Source organism: Heterodontus francisci, chromosome 15, assembly GCF_036365525.1.
Source record: "Heterodontus francisci isolate sHetFra1 chromosome 15, sHetFra1.hap1, whole genome shotgun sequence".
In the NCBI taxonomy this organism is placed as follows: Eukaryota; Metazoa; Chordata; class Chondrichthyes; order Heterodontiformes; family Heterodontidae; genus Heterodontus; species Heterodontus francisci.
Genome location: NC_090385.1, coordinates 25,369,819 through 25,391,853, shown reverse-complemented (window position 1 = coordinate 25,391,853; position 22,035 = coordinate 25,369,819). Strand labels below are relative to the sequence as shown.

The following is a 22,035-nucleotide window of genomic DNA, read 5'->3' as shown; positions in this document are numbered from 1 at the left end:
TCTCTGGTATGTTACTGAATCACACAGATCAGGAAGGTCCCAGGTTCGATCTCTGGTCTTCATACTGCAGAGGTAGGAACAAGAAACTTTTTTAAAAATGTGTTCATGGGATGTGGGCATCGCCGGCTAGGCCAGCATTTATTGCCCAACCCTACTTGCTCTTGGGAAGGTGGTGGTGAGCAGCCTTCTTCAACTGCTGTAATCCATGTGGGGTAGGTATACCCACAGTGCTGTTAGGGATTTCCAAGATTTTGACCCAATGACACTGAAGGAACGGCGATATAGTTCCAAGTCAGGATGGTGTGTGGCTTGGAGGAGAACTTGCAGGTGGTGGTGTTCCCATGCAGCTGCTGCCCTTGTCCTTTTAGGTGGTAGAGGTTGCAGGTTTGGAAGGTGCTGCAGTACATCTTACATAGAAACAAAGAAAATAGGAGGAGTAGGCTATTTCGCCCTTTGAGCCTGCTCCACCATTCAATATGATCATGGCTGATCATCCAACTCAGTAACCTGTTCCTGCTTTCCCCCCCCATATCTTCTGATCCCTTTCGCCCCAAGAGCTATATCTAACTCCTTCTTGAAAACATACAATGTTTTGGCCTCAGCTGCTTTCTGTGGTAGTGAATTCCACAGGCTCACCACTCTCTGGGTGAAGTGATTTCTCCTCATCTGAGTCCTGAAAGGTTTACCCCCTATCCTTAGACTATGATCCCTAGTTCTGGACTCCCCCACCATCAGGAACGTCCTTCCTGCATCTACCCTGTCAAGTCCTGTTAGAATTTTATAGGTTTCTATGAGATCCCCCCTCAATCTTCTGAACTCCAGTGAATATGATCCTAACCGACTCAATCTCTCCTCATACGTCAGTCCCACCATCCCAGGAATCAGTCTGGTAAACCTTCGCTGCACTCCCTCTATAGGAAGAACATCCTTCCTCAGATAAGGAGACCAAATGGTACACACTGCTGTCACTGTGCGTCAGTGGTGGAAATGACTTGTGCCTTGTAGATGGTGCACAGGCTATGGGGAGTCAGGAAGTGTGTTACTCGCCGCAGGAGTCCCAACCTCAACTGCTGCTCCTGATTGCTATCCTGTCAATTTTGATTATGTGTGGGTTTCGTGTAAGGACATGAAAAGGCTCAGCTGTGATCCGCGCAACACAGAAATCAAACAACCAGCTGACATTTGTATCTACACTCGTGCATGAAGAAAAGCCACTTTAGTGAGGTAACTGAAAGCTGCCATGCTCGTGGAACAGTAGCCTAGTGTCATCTAAAGAAAGGAAATCTGGAAAAAGAAATCTTTTTAAATAAAGAGATTTTAATCCCAAGATTTTTTTAAACAAATTTAATGTAGTTTTAAGTTACAATTAGGCACTGCCTCTAATTACAAACAATAAATATGCTAAAAATGACTTAAGTGCCAAGGATGCATGAAAGCACAGCACAAGCAATTTTGATGGAACTGGAATGTGCTTTTCAGAACTGACTTCCTTTTATCAAAATAACTTGGAGAAAAGAACTTAAGGCAAAAAGTTTAGATCAAGTGCTCCCAGATGTCTACATTAAGATAGTTAACATTTTGACATGTCCCAGAAAGGATTGGGTGGGTGGGGACAGTGGGCAACACACCTACTGAGATAAAACTATGACTTTATCTATCAAAGCAACAATGCATTCAAAGATTTCATTTGGTATCTATCTTGGCTTCAGTCCGTGCCGAAATACTTCTGTCCAAAGTGCGTGGGCGCCACTTGGTGGACCTCTGTTGCTAAAATTGTGATCTCGGGGAATTCTTCTATAATAGATTTTGCACCTTTTGCGGGGGGAGAAAAAGCTGATGATTTACTAAATTTCATGGAAGCAAGATAGAAATCTGCTCTGTCCTATTTGTTATAAAGAACACTAAATATCTTTCTGCAGCTAACCTCTGTATATCAATGCTGTGCCTGAATTGTAATGTCTGCAGTGATTCACACTAAAGAACTAGTGCAGTATTGCAATTCTGGAAGGATGGTCAACAAAAGTCATCTCAACAATAAAGTATACACTTCACCAACAATATACACAAAATACACTCAGCTGTTAAAAAGATGCACCTGCTGCCCAGGTAAGCACCTAAATTGTCTTCCAAAAACTTGCTTGGAGTTGGAATGGTTAAAAGGAGAAAATTCCAGAGTCTGGGAACAAGCTGGTTCAAGCAATGGTTGCCAGTACTGAGGTGAAGAGTGGGGGAGAAATACAAGAGTTTGGGAGAGAAATACAAGAGTTTGAGTTCGGAGGAACAGAGAATCGTGAAAAGTTTGCTCAGATGAGGAGTGGAAAGGCAAAGGAGGGATTTAAACACAAAGAACAAAATTTAAAATTTGAGGCACTGGGAGACCAGTGCCCAACCTAGGTGAGCGAGGTCAGAGGAGATGGACGACCGTGATGTGATGTGCGATAGGATGCAAAGAGTAGAGTTTTAGATATGCTGAAGTTTAGCAAGAGAGAGTGCAGAAGATGGGAGACCAGCTGCAAAAGCATTTGGGCAATCAAGTCTAGAGGGGAGAAAGGCACAAATGTCATGCTTTTTACAGTAGATAGGCTGAGCTAGGGATGATGGCATGCGATCCTGTGGAGGTTGGACGTCTTTATAAAAGAGGATATGAGATCAAAAAAGCAACTCAAGGTCAAATTAGGATGCAGAGGTTGCAAACTGTCTGATTGAGCCTGAGATGGTGACTAAGGCGGGGGATGGACTTGAAGAGTATGGAATTTGTGGCAGGGACTGAATATGATGCCTTTAGTCTTAGCAGTGTTCAGCTGAGGGAAATTACACTCATCCAAAACTGGATGTCAGACAAGCAGCCAAATGGTACAGAGCAGTGGAGGGGTGGAGCTGGATGAGTGAACATAGTATAAGATAATTTCACCAAGAAGCATCATGTGAATGAGAAATGGAACCAAGAATGAATCCTTATGGTACTGCTGAGATGACAGTGGGAAAAGAAGCCTAGAAATGCTGTGTCAACAAGTGGATAGGTTAAAACTGGAAACAAACCAGGGTAATTTCACCAAAGTGGATACAGAGAAGAAGCTTTATAGGATGGTGTAGTTGACCATGTCAAAGTCTACAGAGAGCCAGTGGGAAAGAAAACCCAAGGTGATTGGCTTAAAAAGTAAAGGCCTTCACTCAATTGGCCCAGTTTATAATAATTTAAAAATTTAGCCAAAGCAATTCTGGAGTCTTCCAGGCCTGAAAACATCATGGGCTCCACATCTGCCAATCTGTAGACCTGGATGCCACTATTTTCCTGACATCAAGATGGATGAGTGCTGGATAATACAGCAAATGACAGCATCCCTGCCTTCTTTTAAACATCAGCCCATTTAACATTTCCATGGAATACCTCAGGTCCTTAGCCTAATACAGGAACAACCAAATAATATCTCTGGGGTGGAGACTCAGCACTGCCGAGTGCTGCTTCACTCCTGCCTTTGCTCCAAACCTCGAGAAAATGTGAGGTTGCATTCAATGTGACTCCTGACAATGCAGCAGCCGCTGCTGTCATCAGAGCATTCCAAGCACTGCACATGCACAAATGGTCTCCTGCATTCAATGAGATGCTGTGCATGCGCAGCTTCCTACGCGCCAGGACTAATTGGCGCATGCACAGGAAAATGGCAACAGGTACTTGCTTCCTCCCATTCAGCTACTCTCTCCCACCCCACTGGCCACTCTCCCCCTCGACCACTCACTCCAGGCCCTTGACGCTTTCTCCCCCTCCTCCCGGCCGATAGTTCCCTGCTCCCCCTTGCCGCCACCTCCCCACTGGCCAGCCCGCTATCCACCCACTCGCTCCCCACTCCTCCCCCTGGCTCTCTGGCCGCTCGCTCCCCGCTCCTTCCCCCCCCCACCCCGGCTCTCCAGCTGCTCGCTGCCCGCTCCTCCCCCCTGCCATCCCGCTCTCCGGCCGCTTGCTCTCTGATCCTTGCTTTCCCCCACCCTGCATCCCCACTCCTCACTTCCCCCCACCTCCGCCACCCAGCTCTCCAGCCGCTTGCTCCACACTCCCCCACCCCGTTCTCCGGCCACTCGCTCCCCACTCCCCAACCCGCTCTCCAGCCAATAGCTCTAGGCTGCGGTGCTTCCCTGCTCTCCACCACGTCGCCCCGTCACCCCTCACAGCCCACCTTGCTTCTTCGGGTGGCGTGGTGGAGAACAATCGAATGTGGGAGCAAGTGGCCGAGAAGAGGGAAGTGGCGTGGCCTGGAGCTAGCAGCTAGAGGGAGGGCGGGGTTGAAGTGGAGAATGAGCGGCCGGAGAGCGGGGGTGGGTGGGGAAGCTGGGAGCAAGTGGCTAGAGAGCAGGATTGGGGGTGGGGGAGGTAGGGGAAGTGAGGAGTGGGGAGAGAGCGGCCAGAGAGCGGGGTGTGGGGAGCGGGGGGGAAAGAAAAGCGAAAAGCGTGGAGCAGGGAGCAAGTGGCCATAGAGTTGGGGTGGGTGGGTGGGGAGCGAGGAGCCGGAGAGCAGGGTGTTGGCGGGGGGGGGGGGATTAGCGAGGAGCAGTATCACACCAGAGTTCTTTCTTTGTCAAAGGAAAAATCAAAACAGTTGAACAGGAGACATCCAAGAAATTATACAAATGAAGCAATGGCAGGAGTGGCGGGGGACTGTTGGGGGTGGGATGGAGGCAGCAACGGCAATCTTTCAGTGGTTGAAGTTGTTTTCTGTGATAAATTGAGCAGCGCCATCTTTAACCCTAGCAGCTGCCTGAACATCGCAGACAGTGACATTTCAGTGGAAGAGGCTGCATTTGTGTATGTGCTAGTACTGCGCCACCTAGCAGTTGTATTGTCAGCAAATGCAGCCAGTTGCATTATTTAACTCGCACCATGAAATTAAAATTTTACTTTGAGCCATATTTGCACCTACTTTCAGAATCCAGAAGACATCAGAGGGAGTGCAGTTGCCTGCTGTCATCCCATTCAATTGAAGATAAATGAAGGATAAAACTGAGGCCAATGTCTATGTTCTTTAAAATCTGTGACAGAACGTCTACAGTTGCAGTTGGTGTGGCCTGCACTTTACCAAGCAGTGCTTAAAGAATGAAATTAACATACGCTTTCAGTTCTTGCACTGAAGAAAATTTTCTTGATCTAAAATAACACTCTAATGTGCATCTCAGCTTTAAAGTCTCACATCAAAATAAGTATTCACATGTCTCACTTACCATGTGGAGTTGAAAAAAGACTGAGTAGGATTATACAGTTTGGCTGCACTCCGTGCTCAATCAGGACCTTCACAGCTTCAATAACTGTGTTGCCTGTACCTGCAGAGTAGACAGATGACCTGCAATTATCCGGAGTAGAAATTTCTCTTCTCAGATCAGTCCAAAGCATTGTGTTTATAAGGGGAACTTCCAAGAGAGGGTCAATAGATTGCGGTCAGGAGACAGCAACTATAGTGGCTTACAGCTACCTCTCCTGAGGTCAGCTGACAATGCATTTAACTTGCGACTTTAATGCCATGTGCTCCATGCATTTACCAACTGGGTCAACAAGAAGCTCTACAGTTTCACATTTCAAGAAAACTACTGCTACTATGGTACTGTAGTCGTTTGTCCAATCTGATAAAATGTTAAGCTTGTGTTGAGTTCCTACCAGTCGCACAAAGAACAGGTTGCACAACATTAAAATAGTGGTGTTTTAGCTATTTGCAAAACTGAGTACAAAATAGTAAAACATTCCCATTTCTAAAAGACAAGAGCAGGGAGAAAGAGCATTTGGAGAGAAAGTAGCTTCATCACTTTCCCTCTGCACATTCTCTAAATCTGAACTGTTCCTGTATCTTTAAAAAAATATATATATTCTTCACATGTGGGCAACGCTGACAAGGCCGATATTTACTGACCATTCCTGGTTTCCCTGAGAAGCTGGTGGGGGAACTGCCTTCTTGAACCGCATAATTTTTTTTGATACAAATGAGTGGCTCGCCAGGTCTCTTCAGAGGGCAGCTAAGAGTCAACCACTTTGGCATGGGACTGGAGTGACATATAGGCCTGACAGGGTAAAGAGGGAAGATTTCCTTCCTTAAAGGACAACTTGAAAATCAGCTGGGCTTTTACAACAATCTGACAGCTTCATGGTCACTTTTACTGATACCAGCTTTTTATTTCTTGGTTTAAAAAAAAATGATAAACTGAATTTAATGTCATAAACTGCCGGGGGGTAAGAAGTAAACCCACATTCTCTATATTACTAGTCTAGCAAACGCGACATGAAGTCCTGTGACATTGATCACAAGTCGTGGGAGTCAGTTGCCAGCGATCGCCAGAGCTGGCGGGAAGCCATAAAGGCGGGGCTAAAGTGTGGCGAGTCGAAGAGACTTAGCAGTTGGCAGGAAAAAAGACAGAAGCGCGAGGGGACAGCCAACTTTGTAACAGCCCCGACAACCAATTTTTTCTGCAGCGCCTGTGGAAGAGTCTGTCACTCTAGTATTGGCCTTTATAGCCACTCCAGGCGCTGCTCCACAAACCACTGACCACCTCCAGGCGCTTACCCATTGTCTCCCGAGACAAGGAGGCCAAAGAAGAAGAAATTAACCACTACACTACCATGCCTGGTTTTAAAATGACCTCATTACCATGCAGCTTGCCTCAAAACCAGGTTGTCAGTTTGAGAACCAAAGAAGTGGTCACTCTACCCTTGATTGCCATCCATACCACTCTTGTCATTGATTGACATGAGTTGTGGCTTTGTAGAGTATGACTGGTCCTCTTTAGGATAGGTGGTGGTGGCCTGTCCTCCAGGTTACACTGCTATCCATCATCCTGGCAAAGAAATTGTAAACAGCCCATGCAAATGTCACCTGCGGTTGTAGGTCAACTTCACACCCTCCTCCCTGACTGTTTTTCAAAAAAAACTGAATTCGTTTTTACCATACTAAATAACTGGGAAATTCCAAGTGAAGGATTAGATCTGAATTTGGCCAGTTTTTAGGAAAATCAGAATTTCTGATCCAAATTTAAATGTTTTTTCCAAAACCGATTTTTCTCCTCCCTCATCATTGGCAGTAAGTCACAGCAAGGTGTCAGCCTTGACTTAGTGGTAGCACTCTCACCTCAGTCAGAAGGTTCTGAATTCAAGCACAACTCCAGATACTTGAACACAGGATCGATAATGGAACTTGAGTGCAGTACTGAGGGAGTGCAAACGTGTGAATGAATTGTAAGTAAAATGACCAACAATGCCAAAACACAACTACATTCTAAATCAGTGTAAAGTTCTATAAGAAACCTGTTCTAGATCTTTCCATTCCCAGGTTTCTGCCAAATGGCACAATGAGACCATGTGATACCTACTCAATATCGGGTACATTAGAAGCACTTTCCTGCGGTAGATGTCAGGTGGGAATTTTGCATAGTACACCTTTGCTCTTTGGGTCTCTTCATCACTTTGTATTAGGATTTTTCCAATACGTATTGATCGACAACAATCTCGCAAACCTTGTTCCATTGCTTCACCTATAAGAAAATGAAAAATGATCAATGTCGGCAATTGTTCGCTCCCATTGGAGCAAAGTGGAGCCATTAATTTTGAAATACGATTATACAATAGCCCAGGTTTTGTTAATTGTAATTGTTGATGCCTCATCATCAGTAACAATCTCCCAAACTAAAAGTTTAAGTATTTGTAAACATCCCATCAATCTGTAAATATACTCCAGTCTTACAACTGATATTATTGAGTATTTCATTTTTGTTAAAAAAATGACAGTCTCAGGAATAGTTTAAAACGAATTACTTGGAGTTTATTCACAATTAGAATACAAACAATATGTCACAATTTTAAACCAAAATGAGTGACCACCACCTCTGACAGGAGGTATTTGGCAGGTTGTATAAATAATGAAGTGATTCAGGGAACTACCAGCCATCCTGGGAGGTTTGAATGTGCTCATGGAAGGTCCTGGCTCTGTCCCCATCCACATTTCTACACACTCTACTCCTAGAAGGGAGTCAAAATTCTTTGTAATATGTCCTGACAGAACCATCTACATAGTCTTCCTCCTCTGGACTATTTTCCAGGGAATGTGAACGCAAGCAAAATGCACTGGCAGGTGGCACAGGGTGAGGATATAACTTAGTGTGCTTAGAAGAACAGTGATGACTGAGTCTGCCTATATTAATGGGTCTCATAGTGGGAATTACAAAAGGCAAATGGAGAGAAGCAGGATGAAGTGGTAGGCATTCATGATTGGCCTCCTGATCGGGCTGCCATCTTCTCCACATTTATGAGATGAAATACTGAAATACTCAATGACATCCCCATCAGGCTGTCCGACTGAAAGCAAGTAAAGATCATGGATGGCAAATAGCTTTAATACTCAACAATGGTAACTTACCACTTCTCATAATACTAACACCACAGTTTCCCTTCTCAAACTTCACTCCATCATACTTATGGCCTGTATAAAATTAAATATTAATCGGGGTTAACATAGCATTAGTGGTCTAAATTCTTTCCAATCCTCACCACCCCACCCGTAATGCCACACCTCATTCTCAGAACATGCAGGTAGACACCACATTGCTTGACCTCTGCTTATTTTCAGTGGGGCACAGGAAGGAAGCTAAGCCCCCAAAAAAATCACAAACACTTAATTCTCAACCTCTAAATTAAAATGCTTCCTCTGAGGAAAGGTCATAGACCTGACAGGTTAACTTTTCTTCTCTCTCCACAGATGCTGCCTGACCTGCTGAGTATTTCCAGCACTTTGTTTTTATTTTTTGCTTCCTCTAAAAGCTGACTCATGCAGAAAACTGTTATCTGCCTGGCAGCAGGTCACTCACCCACTCTCTGCAAAGGGAACACACAGGGAGAGTGAATCGATTCAAGACGTATCTTTTTAAAGCAGTCCCTGACTCAGACATACTTTCAGCATACTTTGATAAAAAAATGTCTCAATCTGAATGGATGAATCCCCTTCAACTCAAAACGATTCCTCAAAGAAAGGAGAATGACTTAAGTTTAGTTTAGTTTAGAGATACAGCACTGAAACAGGCCCTTCAGCCCACCGAGTCTGTGCCGACCATCAACCACCCATTTATACTAATCCTACACTAATTCCATATTCCTACCACATCTTTCCCCACCACCTACCTATACTAGGGGCAATTTATAATGGCCAATTTACCTATCAACCTGCAAGTCTTTGGCATGTGGGAGGAAACCGGAGCACCCGGAGGAAACCCACGCAGACACAAGGAGAACTTGCAAACTCCACACAGGCAGTACCCAGAATTGAACCCGCGCCGCTGGAGCTGTGAGGCTGCGGTGCTAACCACTGCGCCACTGTGCCGCCCATTAAAAATAAATAAATTCTGGGTCTCCTAAGGGAATGAATATTTTGCATTTTGAGTACTGTCCCACTAAGCTACCCACCCTTTAAACTACAATAAAAACTCTACTGATCAGGGTAATTGTTTGCTCAGTTCATTGCACAGTGATAATGTGGAGTTCAGTGAACCCTGACTTACTGTGTTTACATTGTGCAGCCAGGCCATACTTTGGTTCCCATGCTGAAATACTAAACAAAAGAACAAAAGTGCCTTGCAGGGTCTGTTCTGTTGGCACAGCAGCATCAACAATCTGGACTTGAATAGAACCAGACCAACATTCAAACATTTCTACAATGTCCACCAGTACTGATGACTGACGGGTCTGTAAATAGACTACATTTCTCTTGGTTTACTGGCAATCTCACTTAAAAATAAAAGTGCATCAGTAAGATTAACCATCTAGCCTCCTAAAGGAAGAACTCAAAAGGAGCTATGATTAAGTAACATTCATTGCTTTGTCAGGGAGGGTTGTCAGTGTTCTGTTTTGCTTCCAGTTCTCTCCCCATCTCTTTGAATGTGGCAACTCATGCTCGAGTTTGCAGCCCTCCTGTTCATTGCCAAAATGATCAATCAATCCAAACAGTGAGCAGTGGCAGGCATTTCAAGGGCCATTTTAACTAATTCTGTCACCTCTGGCAAGGTGGATGGCTAATGATCAGAAAGTGGCGACCCTGGCTTTTACACACCCCTCTTCCCTAGTTCAACAAATAGCCAAGGCAGTAGCTGAGGACATCGATCAGGCACTCTTCTCCTTTCCTGGAGGTAATTAAGAAGGGGGCCACAGGCAGTTTTTGGTACCTCAGCCAAGAGGCCTTGAGACTGAGTGTGGGTAGGCTGCTCCAATACAGGTGGGGGCCTCACAGCTCAGCCCAATCCTGCTCTCACCTAACAACATTACCCACAGAACACATACAGTTCCAGAAGTGGAGAGTGATCAGGAGCAGCAACTTTGCTTTATCTTACCCTCACTCAGTGGCAAGTACTGAGGCCCAGTTCCTACCATAGCTGACATCAGTTAGCTCAGAACAGACTGTGGATTAAAACTGGTATGTGAGCCTCAGCAACTCACTCGATAAAGTCACTGAGTAAACAAAGGAGCTTACTGGGACACTGCTAAGTGATGAAATCACTGAAGTATCCTCACCTTTAATCTGCTGATGTTGATTTCACTATTAGGCTCACTAATTCCCCTAAGCCAAGACTGTGATATTAATTCTTAGTTTAAACAAAAGTAGTTTCAATCATCAGCAGAAATGGACTGAAAATAAAAGAGAAAATGTAATTGAAGTGTTTGGGAGATATTTTTCCAGTCTCGATACAAACGTAACAGAAACTATACTGTTCATGACACTGACATCATTGAGTGGTTTCCATAAACTTTCACAACAGCTAACATGGCTCCCAAAAAAAAAAAACAATGGCCCAGCAACTCCTGAAAAGTGCTCACCTCTAAATTGTCCAAATCCGCGCCTCGGCAAGGTACCTCGCATGTCACCATCGTATACCAGAAAATTCAACAACAAGGGATGGAAAATCACAAGCGATGCACCAGAGATTTTTCCTTATGTGCTAATAATGGGTGAGGTACCTCACTGCCAGCTGGAACTCAGGAAATTTAGCCCGTGTTCTCTCTAGTTTTGAAGCCTGGTGTCTGGCTGTGTATAGTTTAGTCTAAGGGGAACAATCAAGAGTGGGAAGCCTAGCCATTTTTCATTTGTTACCCTTGAGACCGTGAGGCCCTACATCTGTCTGCTGTGATCCCTTTGAACAATTTGGGTGTCATTTTGACTGAGAAAAAGTGTAAAATAGGCATTTTCAGATCAGATGGTTGTTTACATCTCTCCCGACCTCGATGAAAAGAAAATCGGGATTATATATAAATACTAGGCGGCTGATCTAATATTGCCCGATATACACTATCATCATCAAAATTACCCCTTCGATTTCTAAGAATATAATGATTCTGATTCTCTTCAAGGTATTTGGTCAAGTTTGGTCATCAGCTTAAAGTGTTTGGCAAAGCGGTGAAACTCATTTACAAATGGAGGGCTGCCTAATTGCTGACAGTTACCTCACCCATCTTACTTTAAAAACGTTAAATTATTAGTAAACACAAAGAAGAACTTTGTTAAGTGCCATATCCCTTTTAATCAGCAACTTTCAAAATGGCATCTACATAACAAAACATTTAGGATTCTCTAATATCACAGATATAGTAGTGAAGCAGCCTAATTATGGTCACGTCTCAATTCCGTGCATTTTGCTTATATCTAACCTGTAGGGGTTGTGACTGTACATTCTGTGTATGGCAGCTGGTTCAGTCCTTCTTCAACCACCAGTCTGATCTGTAATACAATATTCACAGGTGAAGGAATTTTGACTTTGTCCTGCACATATGTATCCCAAATTTAGAAAATATTATCCTTTCACTGGGCAATAAAAATAATTTAAGCAACAATGTCCATTTCTTTTCCAAAAGAGAAATGTGTCAAATGTAAGTACAGTTCTTAATTATTTTTTAAAAGGGTGGTAACCATTTGAAACACTCTAAAATCATTCCCATAAGCCCCACCGCACTCTACCTTCCTCTCCCTTCCCACTCACCTTTCCTTTCTCGTAAGAACTCCGATCAAGGAAGAGTTTTGATGGTTCAACAAATTAAAAGCACAGAACTAATGATATGTTTATGTTGCTACTCACCAAACGATCAGCACAAAATACGAAGTCCCCTCTGCTCGTTGTTCTGGAGATGAAAGGGAAAAAAACAGCCTATTTAGTAATGGACAAAAACCTTCAAAATGGTCAGGTATTTTGGTCCAACCATTTAACCCTTCACAAACGTAAAATAACTATCTCAGAAAGTAAAAGTCTTAAGATATTTTAAGCTCCATTCAAAAAAAAATGCACCATTTTATAGGATATTGAGCTCATCAACATGAGGGCTATTAGTGTAAGGAAATGGAACACTCACATTTTTGGGCAGCCAGTGTCACAATCAAGTATCTGTAGTTGACCATTCTTTACTGGGGAGTAAAGCACCTTCCACTCTGGTCCAACAATATGCCTTGGCTCCGACCTTAGAATCTAATCGACGATGACCTGAGGCCTGACGGTCCCCATGGCAATCTCCTACCTGCAGCCATCAAGGTCTCCGTCGCCTTGAGCTTCTATGCAACTGGGTCGTTTCAGCGATCAGCTGTGGACCTAGGTGGCATCTTGCAGTTGGCAGTTCACGGATGCCATTTTCAGAAGGAACTACACCCACTTTGGCACAGGTGGGCCTGCGCAGGGACAAAGGGCATTGGGTTCAGCCTGCATCGCTGGATTCCCCCAGGTGCAGGACATCATCGCTTGCATCCTTGTGGCCATCAAGGTACCCAGTGACCAGCCAGTGAGATCCATCAACAGGAAGGGTTTCCGTTCCCTCAACATCCAACTGCTATGCGTGCGCTTGCTTTCCTGACAGCTGCCATGACTCCTTCATCCTCTGCCAATCCAGGCTGCCTCAGTGCTTCACTCCATCCCCCAAAATGCATGGATGGATCCAAGGGGACAAGGGAAATCCCTTGAGGAGATAGCTACTGACACCTTTATGGAAGCCTCAGACAGGGACACAGAGGCAATGCAACCAATGCTACCAGCCCAGCAGACCAACCATCGAACAGGCTTTTGAGTTTCATTCCCGTGCCTGGATCGGTCGAGTGGCACCCTCCAATACCCTCTGGCAATGGTCTCGGTCATTGTGGTAGTCTGCTGCACTGTTGCTCTGGGGGTGGAGGCGGCGGCTGGTGGGGTGGGGGGGGGGGGGGGTCTCTCATTAAAAGGCATTCAGTGCCTGAATGAAGGACCTGGCATTGAGAAAGGGGGGCCCCCTTTACCCAGAGAGGTATGGACCTTAGAGGACAGTGAGGCCTTGGAAGAAGACAGTTCATCAGGGGAGGTGCAGGAGCTAAGCGAGGAGGAGGAAGACAGGGCAGAGGGAGTAACATTGAACAGAGAGGTGCCCTGACCTCCTCCTGCCACCCTCCCTCCTCTCCCTCACAGCCTCCAGCATTAGATCCAGGTCGGCATCGATGAAGAAAGGGTCTGCCCTGCGCCAGTGCCAGGCCTCCAGCTCTCCTGTGATATCTTGCTTCCCTCTGGTGCAGTGAAAGACAAATCTCACCCTCATGACAACCAGCAGCCTCAGTGATGGCTGCCATGGAAGTCTACTTGAGCCCCATACTTGGGTTGGGATTTGGTGATGGGGGTGTTGACCATCGCCTAATCAACAGTGAGAGCCCGTGCCACTTCCTCTGGGGGGAGGCCCTCAGAATCAAGTGCCAATTAGGCACTTAGGGCCGTCCCCGGGATCAAGGACCCCATCAACAGAAGTCCCGCCTGCTAGGAGCTGCTGGCCAATCAGAGGCTGGATTTCTTTTCCAAAAATATACTTTATTCATAAAAATCTGTAAAAGTACATTACAAAACAGTTCAAAACAGTTCCATATTGATATTCCAGAAAGTGCAAAAGAAATTAGTTTCCTTCAATACGGAGGCCGGCAGCTCTTTAACTGAACAGTGCCACTGCGGAGACGATGGCTGCTGCTGGTACTGGACTCACTCAAGGCCACCTGTAAGTCACAGCGGGAAGGGTTTCACAGGGTGGGTTTCATAATAGGAGAGAGGGTTGTAGAGGGGTCAGCAGCAAGGGCAGGTGGGTGGTGCTCAGCGGGCCCCCCTTTCTCAATGCCAGGTCCCTCAATCTGGCACTGAATGCCTTTTAATGAGTGACCACCCCCCCCAGCCAGTAAGCAACCTGCACGGGTTTGCTTGGCATGCTCCCCATGCTCCAACAGGCCTGCCCGCCACTGGTCTAATTCCCGCAGCAGCACAATGAGGGATCCCCGCACCCCCCCCCCCCCACACCATCCCGCCCAATTATAAGCTCCCCCCTGTCTCCAAAGTCACCATTGGGAAGAGCATAAAATTCCCCCTGTGATCTGACCCACTGCCATTTTCAATCCCACTGGCTCTAAGAGGACAGGAAACCTGTTTCCACACCAATTATGGGCTTACCCATTTGAAAATTGCAATGTGAATCAGCTTCCCACAGGAGGCAGGCTTCTGACCCAAAACCAGACCCGGTTCCTGTTTCCCACCTCTACAATGAAAGTCCAGCCCAGAGACATTTAACTTATTAGTCTGGGCTGGATTTGAGCCCTCGTGATGCCTTTCATTAAGTTAATCTTTGCTCCTCTTTAAATCTTCTGGATCGTTTAGTTTAGAGATACAGCACTGAAACAGGCCCTTCGGCCCACCGAGTCTGTGCCGACCATCAACCACCCATTTATACCAATCCTACACTAATTCCATATTCCTACCACTACCCACCTGTCCCTATATTTCCCTACCACCTACCTATACTAGGGGCAATTTATAATGGCCAATTAACCTATCAACCTGCAAGTCTTTGGCATGTGGGAGGAAACCGGAGCACCCGGAGGAAACCCACGCAGACACAGGGAGAACTTGCAAACTCCACACAGGCAGTACCCAGAATTGAACCTGGATCGCTGGAGCTGTGAGGCTGCGGTGCTAACCACTGCGCCACTGTGCCATTCCTTGTTGAGGTAGTGCGCAAGTAACCTGATCAGAGATACCTACCAATGTTGCAACACTGCCCATAACTGTGGAATTCCCTCCCTAAAACTCTCCGCCTCTGTCTCATCCTTTAAGATGCTTGTTAAAATCCCCTGCTCTTCTATTGCCTTGGGATCCAAGATGAAAGACAGGGCCTGGATTTGACATTTCATATGAAAGATGGCATTTCTGATAGTGCCCTCGGTACTGTACAGATGTGCCAGCCTAGATTATGTGCTTGAGTCTCTGGAGTAGGCATTGAATTCATGACCTACTGGCTCAGAGGCTAAGGTGCTGCCACTGATACAAGGCTGACACCTTGGAATGAAGTACTTAGCCGCAACACTGCACTACCAAGCTGATTGCACAGATGGCATAGCTAAAACTGAAAATGTATTGTGGTGACTAAAAAACTCAACTGATTACCATAGTAAAGGTTCTCTCAAAACCAAGGTAAGAATTTTGGAACTAAAGATTGTTACTATGGTAAAACCTGTAAAACCTGCATTAGGTAATTTACTTACATTCTGGGGTAACTCAGGTCAAATATTTGGTGCGCAAGTGGAGTTTTGTACCTTACTGAGATCTTCTGTAGAACTCACAACTGTGAGAAAAATGTTAAACTTTTTTAGCCTGTATGCCTTGATCTAAAGACCATTCCTCCCGATTCAAAACAAATATTCAGACAGCTCTATCTGGTCTAACTATTTGATTTAATAGTTTTACATTTCAGTTAGACTTTTCAGTTATTGCTAGATAAAATTGTTAAAGGTTTTTTAAAAAAAATACAAGAGTGTCACTAGGCTTATTTAGTATATTTTTACCCAGTCACTGTGGAAAAAAAAAACGACTTTAATGTACTGTAATTTTGTGTCAAAATGCTCCTTGTGTAAAACATCTAATTTATCATTCAACTTTGTCCTACCACTACTGGCACCAATGACAGACTTGTAACCACCAGCACTCTAATCCAGTGTTATATAGAACAAAAGTTCTCTTTCCTTTCCAGACACAACCCAAACTTGGAAGGGAAAAACCTATATTTATTACACCACTGCGTGTTTTACACAGTTCAGGTTAGTGTTAAACGTATATTTTACACAACCACTTTACTGAAATCCTATTAACATTAAAATACGTTAAGTAATGGTTTCCAAGATGCAATTACTTATATATGTAGGCCTGGTCGTCATGTATAAATGTTGCATTTATAATGGTCTTTAGTGGCCCTATACGGTATTAATTCTCATGTAATAATAGGGGGGGGGGGGGTGGTGTTGAGGCAGAAAGTATCATTGAAACTGGTGGAGTTTACTATACCTTGGCTCTGAGAGCACTTGCACACCAAAACAAACATATTGAAATGTTAAAAAGGAAAAAAATTGCAAATGCTGAGATTCTATATAAAAATAGTAAATGCTGGAAATACATAGAGAATCAGGCAGTATCTGTGAAGAGAAATACTGACTATTGTTTTTTTCTATGTGTGTCATTCCTCAGAACTCATTTTCTGCCCAAGGATACACAGCTGAAACCTCAGGTACCTGTCTTTTCTCTTTATGATGCTGGCTGCCCTACATATTAGAATATCCCAGTCACAGATTGTTACAGATTTTCTATGAATTCACCATCCACATGCTTGCCAATTCCAGAAAATGTTAGCTTGTGATGTTTCTGATCAGCCCATTACCACAATTGCTGCAATGTTATGATTTTAATTTCCAGTTAAACATTGGGAAGACTGAAGCCATTATTTTCAGTCTCCAACACAAACCCCATTCCCGAGCCACTGACTCCATTCCTCCACCGACCCCCGCCCCAGCCACTATCCAAGGTTGAATTGGACTGTTTGCAAGCTTGCCACCCGATTTGAACCGGAGCTGAGCTTCTGACGCCATATCCTCGCCATCACTAAGACTGCCTACATCCACCTCAGTAACATCGTCCATCTCTGCACCTGCCTCAGCTCATGCGCTGCTGAAACCCTCATCCATGCCTTTGTTACCTCCAGGATCGACTATTCCAACACTTTCCTGCCCGGCCTTCCATCTTCCACCTTCCATAAAGTTGAGCTCATCCAAAACTGCTGGCCATATCCCAACTCATACCAAGTCCTGTTCAACCATCACCCCTGTCCTCCTGGTCCAGCAAAGCGCCAATTTTATAATTCTCACCATTGTGTTTAAATCTCTCTATGGCCTCGCCCCTCCCTATCTCTGTAACTTCCTTCAACCTACAACTCTGAGCTCTCTTTAATTCTCCAGTTCTGGCCTATGTGCATCCTTGATTTTCAACACTCCACCCCTGGCAGCTGTGCTTTCAGCTGCCTAAGCCCTAAGCTCTGGAATCCCCTCCCTCAAGTTCTCTGCCTCTCTATTGCTCTCTCCTCCTTTTAAGTTGCTCTGTAAAACCTATATCTTTGACCAAGCTTTTGGAAACCTCTCCTAATATCTCTTTATGTGGCTCGGCATCAACTTTTGCTTGATTATACTCCTAAAGTGCCTTGGGACATTTTTAGTACATTAAAGGTGCTATATAAATGCAAATTATTATTTTCAACTATTTAAAATAACTTAATTGTGCAAATTAGGATTGAAAATTGGATGAAAGAACCAGTATTCATATGGTGCTATATCACATCTTCAGAAGAACTCAGACCACTTCATGTCAATAGATTACTTTTGATGTGCAGTTACTTGTAATATAGGAAAACATAAGAACAGTATATGATAATTTGCACCTTGGGACCTCTCGATTGTTGATAACAGAAATACAGAGACTGCACATCTTGCTACTGGGAACCACCACTGTACCATTTTTATTTTCACTCTTCTGCCACTATTAAGGTTAAATGTTTCCCTGTGATAAGCATCTGCCTTGTATCTCCCTCATGTACCAATGGTTACTTCTTGCTGTCACATTCTTTCTGAACTGGAAATGTCACCACCTGTTTCTGTCTTCTCCCCCTCCTCAATTTCATCCACAGTGAGAAAGCTGGCACATACACAATGCTTGGCAAAACAGGTCATCACTTACTTTTCACACTCACCAGGTAGTGTGTAGAATTGTGATTTCTAATGTGTAAAACCCATGTTGATAATCACATTACAATCAAAATGATTGCTGATTGTGGTTTACATCAAAAAGAAAACAAATTAGAAGGGAAATAATCCAAATATTTTTTACGCCAACAAATGTTAATTCTCTAGACAGCCTTGATGGCATTCTAAAATATCATGATTCAATTAACAAGATGTCATTTTCTTCAATCTGAACTATCCATTTATAAAAAGGAACATTTACCATTATAAAAATCAAATACTTTCAAACCCAACATGTATAGTTTCAGCATAACAAAATCATTCCAATAGAATTCCAACCATGGGCAAGGGGCTAGGAGGTGATAGGGCTGGGAGCAGGTTTCGGGCAGGCATAACAGAAGCAACAACAACAACTTGCATTTATGTGGCACCTTTAATGTAGCTAAAACATCCCAAAACGTTCCACAGAAGTGGAATGGAAATGGAACTATGACGTCAGTAAAAAGTGGATTCACTTTGCACTAATGCTGCAATTATATTGTAGATGCCGCCTGAATCCAGAGTCTGTTTGGCTTTGATGTCGGTTCAGGCTGACGTCTGAATTATGCTTCACTAGTTTAGTGTCAGTGGAAAGCTAGAACCACTTTGCACTTACAAAAAACTTTCACTGTGAATTCAGTGTAAGAACTAGCTCTCCCGATAACTCAAGTGTAAAGCCAGTATGTAACTGAATCATGCTGACCAGGTCCCAGGTTAGATTCCTGATCTGGGCTGCTAGCTATCTCAGCCCAGGTGGCAGTAGGGGTGCTACATTGTTCCTGCTCTTGATTGCTATCCAATGACCTCTGCTGTGTGGAATTTGAGTGAGAACAGGGTCGGGCTGCCCTCCATGCTCGAATAGCCTGCAAAGGCTCAACGCCTAGGCTCACACATGAAGGATGCCCATGTGGGTGAGGTACTGAAGGATTCCCAATGCCTGCGCAACCACCTTCAGCAGAACAGAAACAGATGGCAGAAAATTGGGAGAGAAAAATAGAGGGATGCACAAATGTAATGACATTCTCAACAAAATGACTCATTTGAGAATTGTTTTAATTACTACTCCGTTCAGATGAAACACTGCGCTAATAATAGATCAATTTTTAGATCAAAATATGCCCAAGCTTTAGATAAGCAAAAACTGAATTAAACCCCTAAGGAACTTGAATTTATATTTTGTTTTAAAACTAGTGATTTGCACCAACGTCTAATACAGCAGAACATCATTGAGCGAAAGTCTTTGGGAAATACCTCTCTCTACCCAGGTAAGTGAATAAATTCCAATGTTGCACTAAATCCAACAGAGAAACCCATGAACAGCGCAACCTGACTGCCAGGAGCTCCAGCCAGTTTGGCTAACCGGTCAATCGGAACAAGATAACATTAAAAACTGCAAATGCCGCAATAAAAAGCGAGAAGTACTGGAAATACAATGCAGGCCAGCATTGGAAAGGAGAGAATTGTGTTTCTATATCTAGGATAAACGTGTTTAGATAACATCCATGCGGCTATTTCATTCTCTTGCAACAATGAGATGATTAGGCATTCCACGCCGGAAGAGACTGGCTGGATTATGCATTTGTCAAGGGCTGTGTGCGGCTTTCTCACTTCACCTCCAGCAGCGATGCATGAAAACCAGCGGCAAAAATGACTCATTTTCCTCCTTATGTCACTATCCCCGTTGAGAGAAGGCCTAAAGCTCCAGGCACGAGCAGAAAGGCCAATCTCAACAGCATTTTTTCAGTCTGCAGTCACACTTTGCTCCCCCCACTCCAACCCCCCACCCCCGCCACTTACTTGTCCCTGATGATGGTCTGCAGCTCCCGGATCTGATCGTTCATGGGCAGCAGCTTGAGCTGGGGTCCGATGGGCTCGGGCTCCGCGCTGTCTGCGAACCTCACTTGCTTCGGCAGCGAGTGGCTTTGCTCGGAGTTGCTGAGTTGCTGCTGGGCGTTTTGGCAAGGCATGATGCTGGCAATGGGAAAATCAGCTTCCATAGACAGTTACAAATCCTCCTGCTCACCCTCCCCTAGACACTCTGGGTCTGCAAGGTCAATAAGATTGAACAGAAGAACGAGACTAGAGAAAAGGGGAAATTAATCCACGTTTCTCCCTCTGTGTCCCTGCCTCTCGTTTCCTGGCTCCGCCTGCTGGCTGGCCCCTTTACTGGTGATACAATCATGTTACGCGTGTCTAATTCACGATAGCACCACCCCAAATGAACAAAGTACATTTCCTGCTTTTATCTGGAGTTGATGGGCAAGTGCAAACAATCTATTGATTATCCTTGATGCCATAATTTTTTTCTGAGTATGGGTTAACCAAGTAAAATATGATGAACAGGAATGTGTGCTTTTTTTCCAAAATAAAAAAAACATGTAAATAGTGACAAGTACTTTATGATTGCTTCAGCCAATAGTAGCCCTGAATGTCGCTACTGTACTGAAATCTTCACAAAATCAGGAAGTATGCTATGAGCTTTAAGGACTTTTAATTTTATAATTTTCTGCTTTCTCAAACATGTCATTAAATTTATCTCTATTTCCAATCATATCAATAAACTTTTTTTTAAATTGCATGACGGTTATGATGAAACAAAAAAAAGAGGGTGTATCAGGTGAATTCTTCAAATGAGAACCAGGCCATATACAATTCGTTGAAAGGGGAGGTTAAGAGGAAAATAAGACTGGTAAAAAGAGAACATTTCCAAGTTTGCAGACGACACAAAGCTGGGGGGGGGGGCGGTGGGGGGTAGAATGTGAGCTGTGAGGAAGATGCAAAGAGGCTCCAATGTGATTTGGACAAGTTGGGTGAGTGGGCAAATGCATGGCAGATGCAGTATAGCATGGATAAATGTGAGGTTATCCACTTTAGTTGTAAAAACAGAAAGGCGGATTATTATCTGAATGGTGATAGATTGGGAAAGGTGAAAGTGGAACGAGACTTTGTACACCAGGGCAGCACGGTGGCGGTACAGTGGCGTAGTGGTTAGCACTGCAGCCTCACAGCTCCAGTGACACAGGTTTGGTTCTGGGTACTGCCTGTGCAGAGTTTGTAAGTTCTCCCTGTGACCCCATGGATTTCTGCTGGGTGCTCCAGTTTCCTCCCACAGCCAAAGACTTGCAGGTTGATAGGTAAATTGGCCATTGTAAATTGCCCCTTGTGTAGGTAGGTGGTAGGAGAATTGAGGGAAGGTGGGGATGTGGTAGGGAATATGGGATTAATGTAGGATTAATATAAATGGGTGGTTGATAATCAGCACAGACTTGGTGGGCCGAAGGGCCTGTTTCAGTGCTGTATCTCTCTATGACTATGACCAGTCGCTGAAAGCAAGCTTCCAGGTGCAGCAAGCAGTTAGGAAGGCGAATGGTATGTTGGCATTCATTGCAAGAGGATTTGAGTACAGGAGCAAGGATCTCTTACTGCAGCCATACAGGGCCTTGGTGAGACCACATCTGGAGTATTGTGTGCAGTTTTAGTCTCCTTACCTGAGGAAGGATGTTCTTGCCATGGAGGGAGTGCAAAGAAGCTTTACTAGGCTGATCACTATGATGGCAGGATTGACATATGAGGACAGATTGGGTCGACTAGGCCTATTCACTAGAGTTTAGAAGAATGAGAGGGGATCACATAGATATCTATAAAATTCTAACAGGCTAGATGCAGGGAGGATGTTCCCGATGGCTGCGGGAGTCCAGAACCAGGGGTCACAGTCTCAGGATATGGAATTTGCCATCTAGAACAGAGATGAGGAGAAATTTCTTCACTCAGATGGTGGTGAACATGTGGCATTCTCTACTGCAGAAGGCAGTGGAGGCCCAGTCATTAAATATATTCAAGAAGGAGATAGATATATTTCTTGATGCCAAAGGGATCAAGAGATATGGGGAGAAAGCAGGAACAGGGTACTGAATTAGATGATCAACCATGATCATTTTTGAATGGCAGAGCA

At 44.4% G+C, this 22,035-nt stretch overlaps 1 protein-coding gene across 4 annotated transcripts in view; it reads right to left on the bottom strand.

Moving 5' to 3' along the window:
- The window catches only part of uprt (uracil phosphoribosyltransferase (FUR1) homolog (S. cerevisiae)), a 62,016-nt gene extending 41,758 nt beyond the window's left edge, over nucleotides 1-20,258 (bottom strand). For 2 of the 4 annotated variants that reach the window (XM_068047277.1, XM_068047278.1), the window contains exons 1-6: nucleotides 19,881-20,258; nucleotides 12,082-12,124; nucleotides 11,657-11,726; nucleotides 8,385-8,447; nucleotides 7,342-7,503; nucleotides 5,212-5,310 (exon numbers count right to left, since the gene is read on the bottom strand). In XM_068047277.1, the coding sequence (XP_067903378.1) occupies nucleotides 5,212-5,310; nucleotides 7,342-7,503; nucleotides 8,385-8,447; nucleotides 11,657-11,726; nucleotides 12,082-12,124; nucleotides 19,881-20,080 (637 nt within the window). In that variant the 5' untranslated portion in view covers nucleotides 20,081-20,258. Of the gene's footprint in view, nucleotides 1-1,336; nucleotides 1,813-5,211; nucleotides 5,311-7,341; nucleotides 7,504-8,384; nucleotides 8,448-11,656; nucleotides 11,727-12,081; nucleotides 12,125-19,880 lie in introns of those variants that run through there. The other 2 variants (XM_068047275.1, XM_068047276.1) reach the window with 2 other exon arrangements.
- Nucleotides 20,259-22,035: the final 1,777 nt, after the last annotated feature.